The 5,495-nt window shown below is 27.2% G+C and overlaps 1 protein-coding gene across 1 annotated transcript; it reads left to right on the top strand.

Annotated features, from left to right (window-relative positions):
- Positions 1–354: 354 nt before the first annotated feature.
- On the top strand, positions 355–1,437 carry LOC140919240 (uncharacterized). The gene is made up of 5 exons (XM_073364888.1): positions 355–525; positions 616–726; positions 819–997; positions 1,089–1,334; positions 1,380–1,437. Exons 1-3 carry the CDS (start codon positions 419–421, stop codon positions 967–969), a joined length of 369 nt encoding a protein of 122 aa, XP_073220989.1. The 5' UTR covers positions 355–418; the 3' UTR covers positions 970–997; positions 1,089–1,334; positions 1,380–1,437.
- Positions 1,438–5,495: the final 4,058 nt, after the last annotated feature.

Below are 5,495 nucleotides of genomic sequence, written 5' to 3'. Positions count from 1 at the left end.
ACTTGCAGCGAAAAAAAACCTGGATCGGGGAAAATCGATCGCTGCTGCTGCTGCTCCTAATAAAAGTCAGCCACGCCTTGGTAAATACGGGGCGTGTCTTGACATCCAAATAAAAAGGAACATGGGCAGCAGCAACGACTCGCCCATCATACACATGAATAAAGATATATTTGCAGATGAGTATGTTGAATACCTCGAAAAGGAGCACATATACGAACTTCTCGAACATAAGGAGCTCAGTGCTACTATAATGAGCTTGTACATAAGGTAAAAAATACTTTTAATTGCATTTATTGGTAATTAATTAAATGTATTGATAATTAATCTAGTTTAAAATTTTCATTGAAGGTTTTTGTATGAGAAGGTCGTGTGCACGAGGAAATTGTCAAATAAATACTCATTCTTGTCTCCGCATAAGATGTCGATGTGGAAACTCGATCCAGACAATGTAAAAAAATACATTGTAGATATGTTTTTAGGAAATATAGAAAGTGATAAATTGTTCTTGGCACCATATAATTCAGGGTACGTAATTTTATCTTTTTTAATTGATGAGAATTTAATTTATTAGTTGTGTATAAACAAAATTGCTTAACCAATTTTTTGTTGTTGTAGGGCACATTGGGTGCTATTTGCAATCAATGCGGTCTCTGAAGTTATATACTATTTGGATCCCGTGCACGGCAATTACAGCAATCACCCCGAAATAAAGACTATGCTCGACACGTAAGTAATATTCATTTATTTCTTACATATATATATATATATAAATAATGTGTTTGTTCATGCTCTAATAATCACATTTATTCATTCGATAGTGCCTTAAAAGTTTTTCGAGCTCAAAGAGGTGCTACAGTGTCGAAGCAAAAGTCTAATATAATTTACTTGGATCCCAATAAAGTGCCCTCGTCAAACAAACAACATCGACTGTGGGTACTACGTATTGAGATTCATGAAGGAGATTGTTGAGAAGAATAAAACTATTATCCCAGAAATGGTACAATATTTTCATTATATGATTTTCATATATAAATTATCTATATATTTGATACTAACTTAATATAATATGTTCAATTTTTATATTGCAGTACTTTGACAATTCCAGTCCATCATATTCTGAGGAAGATCTAATGGAATTAAAGGAAGACTGGTGTCAGTATGTGCTTGACATGCAAATTATTTGATTTTCTGAGAAATAGCTTGCTGCTGGGCAAGGGATCTGAATATTATATGGTAGCTAGTGCATATTATGTATATTCTGTTAGTTATTATATGTATATGATCATAGGACACAATATATGAACATGCATATGGATCTGAATGTAGTTAATTAGGTTGTTAATTAGGTTATATATATGTATCTGAATGTAGTTAATTAGGTTGTAAATTAGGTTATATATATGTATCTGAATGTAGTTAATTAGGTTGTAAATTACATAGTTACAGAGTTACATATATGTTAATTAAGTTACAGAGTTCTGTTTTCTGTTCTACTGATTGTGTGAACTGCTTATGGTATTTGAATATGTTTTGTTGTTGTGTGCACTGATTGTGAACTGATTTTGGATCAAAACAATTTTGGATAAAAAGATAAAAGACATCGCTTTCTAAAAAAATTGCCATAAAAAGCGCTTTTCATTTCAAATATTTAATTTACAGCGTTTAAAAAAAAACACATTTTACAACGCTTTTTTCAAAAAGCGCCGTAAAATGTTGTTGTAAAGCGCTATAATGGTGTACATTTTACAGCGTTTTCTTAAAAAAGCGCTGTAAAATGTACACACAAAAGCGCTGTAAAATGCAGACCCATAATTCATTAAAATGGGTGTACATTTTACTGCGCTTTCTCAAAAAAGCGCTGTAAAATACAAACCCATAATTTCATAAAATGGGTGTGCATTTTACAACGCTTTTGTTAAAAAACGCTCTAAAAAGCAGACCCATAACTCATATAATAGGTGTGCATTTTACAGCGCTTTTTTGAAAAAGCGTTGTAAAATGTGCATAACAAGCGCGCGTTATATTTACATGTTTTATAGCGCTTTTTTAAAAGCGTTGTTGTATCTTTTACAGCGCTCGATTCCACAATGTTTTTTTTTTTTTTGAAAAAGCGCTGTAAATGAATTAAAAAAGCGCTGTAAAATGCAGTTTTTCGCGTAGTGTTAATAAATAATATAATATCTTTATTGTTTAAAATAATATATTTTTGTACTAATTTACACTATTGATTTGTTTTGACAATTCTAATTTATTTTTGTTGATATTTTTAGTAATAACAATAATATTAAATATGTACTACTACTAAATATTTATGATAATCTTAAAAATAAAATAAAATATTTTGATATAAGAAAATATATATTATAATAATTAAGCAAAAAAAAAATGAAGGGTTAGCGAGGGTAAGTCTGGGTAAGTGAGACATCATTTATTGGTATAATTATATCCAATCTTACCAAAATAAGTTATTCAACTAGAGAGTATTGGGTGAAACTAATATAGTCTTTATGACTTATTTGTTATATAGAGTTTAAATCGTTGAACTATTCTTGTTTAGTGGCTTAAATTGTTTGAAAGATTTGAGACTAGAGGTGAAAGAGGTATTTGAGCATAGCTCACGAAGAAATAATATTTAATTAAATTGAGGTATAGTTTTTCGAGAGGAGTTTTCATGCTTAGCACATCGACATGGCTGGAAAACATCTATAATTGTTTTTATTAAATCTATGTTACTGAGTTTTATACTCATTATGTTGGTGATGATGTTTTTCAAGTAACAGATAAACGTTGAAAGTCTGAGAGTATCTGAATTGCTCACTATTTCTTCAATGTCCTTAGTCGGAGTCGGATCACGTCTTGAGTCTATATTAGCGTTATAGTTTAATTAAATATCACTTGAAAGTTGTTTTAAAATTTGTAAATATTTTAATATTCTAAGTTATTTCAAAAATTCACAAAAGAATTTCTATTTATTTGCAAGAACTTAGACATTTTTTAATTGAAAATGTCAGTTTTATCTGTATTTTGTACAATTATTTTTTCAAGATTCCTAATTAAATTTTAGGTGTTACATTTTTTGTATCCAAATTGGTTGATTCAAAAATCAGACTGTGAGTTATTAGTCTAGCAGTAATTCGGTCTAGCAAGTTAGTCGGTAGTGTTCTATAGTTTAATGTCATTTTCACATTCTCAGTACGAGTGAACGGGATAGGCTACCTCAAGAAGTCATGCGAAGAATATGGGATGATAGTATCCCATAGAACCAAGTGTGAATCTATCCACTTAATTGGTGGATATTTTGAGTTAAAACTATTTCTAAAAAATGTTTGAGTTTTTAAGCCTTATAAATATTAAGGAGCATATATTATATATTATGTTAACAAATGACTTTTATAACTTCTATTTTATCTTTATATTATTTAATAAATTATTAGATTTCATTTTTTCCATCTTTTTTGCTAACTCAATTTGATCCCAAATTAATTATGTTTATATCCTTAACTTTATTAGATTGAATATTTCCTATTCTTTTATGGTTTTAAAACATTTATCCTGACCATTAGTACCACCTTGATTAATAAATTTTTTTCTTTTCCAATGTATATTTAGAAAAAAGTCTTTAAGTTGACAATTTAAAATATTTAAACATAATTATACAATTAGACTCACCTCATAGATATTTGTTGACATATTTTACAAATAATTAATATTAAAAGTAATATAATAAAAAATATATAAAATTTGAAACACTGTGTAAGAAGAAAATACTAAACTTTTTCATCTAATTATTTAATTTTTAGATAATCAATGCATAATTCTTAAATTGTTCAGTTAATACTTTTTTTTATAAGAGTTTAGTTTATATGCTAAACTGAAGTTTGATTTTATATGCATCCATCTAATCATGATTTTAAAATTAAGATATTTTTTAGGTGTGTTACAAAATAATATTATAACATATTTCATGATGTAATTTTCATTGTATTAACATTTGTTTTTTTTTAACAAGTCATTTGTTACTATTTTAGTATAACTATTATTCAATTTATTAAATTATTGTTGGTTCACTTTTATTTATATTATTTTTTAATATAAATGAAATAATTAAATAATTCAATTATCGTGTAAATGGAGGGAGAACCTTATACAATAGAAATAGAAAGACGAAGCTTCTTAGCTAGGATTTATGTAAAGAGTAAAGAGTGCAAGAAAAATGAAAAATCAGAATTAAATATTGGTATGTCTGTCAAGTTGTATTGGAATATTGAGTACACCTTTGTAAAAGTTACTTGCACCGAAAATCATTCGATTCTTTTCACACATATATGAAGAGTTGACAATTTAACTTGTCGCTGCTATTCAGGGGAAATTAAAATTTAATAAACCCTTCGATCCATACATCATATCAAGGATATTTAATATCATTTAGTCAAGGTTTTAAAAAACAATCCGCGACGGAGAAAACGGTCGGAACAAAAAGGTAAAAGTCGTAGTTATTATTATTTTTTGTCGTTTTAAAGATGTGAATGAAATTACGAAAAATGACTCCGACGAAACATTATTTTTATGAAAAGAAATCTTAGAATTTCATTTTTTTCACCTCAAATAGATAAAAAAAAAAACTTATTTTCGTAATGCAATTTAAATGTATTTTTATAAAATATAATTTAAGTATAATGTATATAAAATCGTATTCTTTAAAACATGATGTTAAATATCAAAATAAAATTTAATTTAATTAACATAGTAATTTGTTAATTTATTTAAAGATATGTTTTATTACTTATTTAAAAATGTTAAAATAAAATAGGCTTTTAAGTATGATAATAGACTATATCAGACTTCTATCAAGGTCAGACTCAGACTTAATAAGCCTATGACAGGCTAGACTTAAGACCTGAATTTTTTAACAGGCTCAGACCTAACAAAGTCTAGCTCGGCCTAGCTTATTCTCACTCTTAAATGCAACTAAACACTATCATACCTCATTTAGTTTTGTTCTTCTCTCGTATTTTAAAACGCAACACGACTGCGACATCTATTTAAAACTTTGTTTTTAGTATATTTGAATTTGTTGATGAATCCAATTGTTTGGTCTAATGTCCGCTAATACCATTTGAGTTAGGTAAATGTAAATCTTTTGTAAGTGTTCAATAAACTTTAAGGTTATGTTTGTGAGTTGATTTTTGGAGAAAAAAATTTCAAAGAGTTAACTCTATATATTAATATATATTTGATATTTAAAAAAAATTAAATGAACAACATAATATTACGTATACATATATTATGTTGTTCTTTATTTATTTTTTAAATAAAATATATAACAAAATAAACTTATTTCCTCCAAAATTAAACTTGCAAGCAAACCTTAAAATTTTTGTTACTTTAGATTAGGCATAAATCATCTCACCTAAGTTTTCATTATAAAATCTAAAAAAAAAGTTTTCTGAGATTGAAAAAAAAAAAACTTCAATGAAAGGAACCAATCATATAAA

This window comes from Cicer arietinum, chromosome 2 (genome assembly GCF_000331145.2).
Source record: "Cicer arietinum cultivar CDC Frontier isolate Library 1 chromosome 2, Cicar.CDCFrontier_v2.0, whole genome shotgun sequence".
In the NCBI taxonomy this organism is placed as follows: Eukaryota; Viridiplantae; Streptophyta; class Magnoliopsida; order Fabales; family Fabaceae; genus Cicer; species Cicer arietinum.
Note: the sequence above shows the minus strand (reverse complement) of the source record. Positions and strands in the feature narration are given on the sequence as shown.

What these genes read in the sequence shown, in the direction of transcription:
- LOC140919240 (XM_073364888.1), top strand. Translation starts at nt 419, where the DNA reads ATGTCGATGTGGAAACTCGATCCAGACAATGTAAAAAAATACATTGTA. An exon ending in TTGGCACCATATAATTCAGG is followed by an intron (nt 526 to 615) that starts GTACGTAATTTT and finishes TTGTTGTTGTAG; the next exon opens with GGCACATTGGGTGCTATTTG. An exon ending in ATAAAGACTATGCTCGACAC is followed by an intron (nt 727 to 818) that starts GTAAGTAATATT and finishes TTCATTCGATAG; the next exon opens with TGCCTTAAAAGTTTTTCGAG.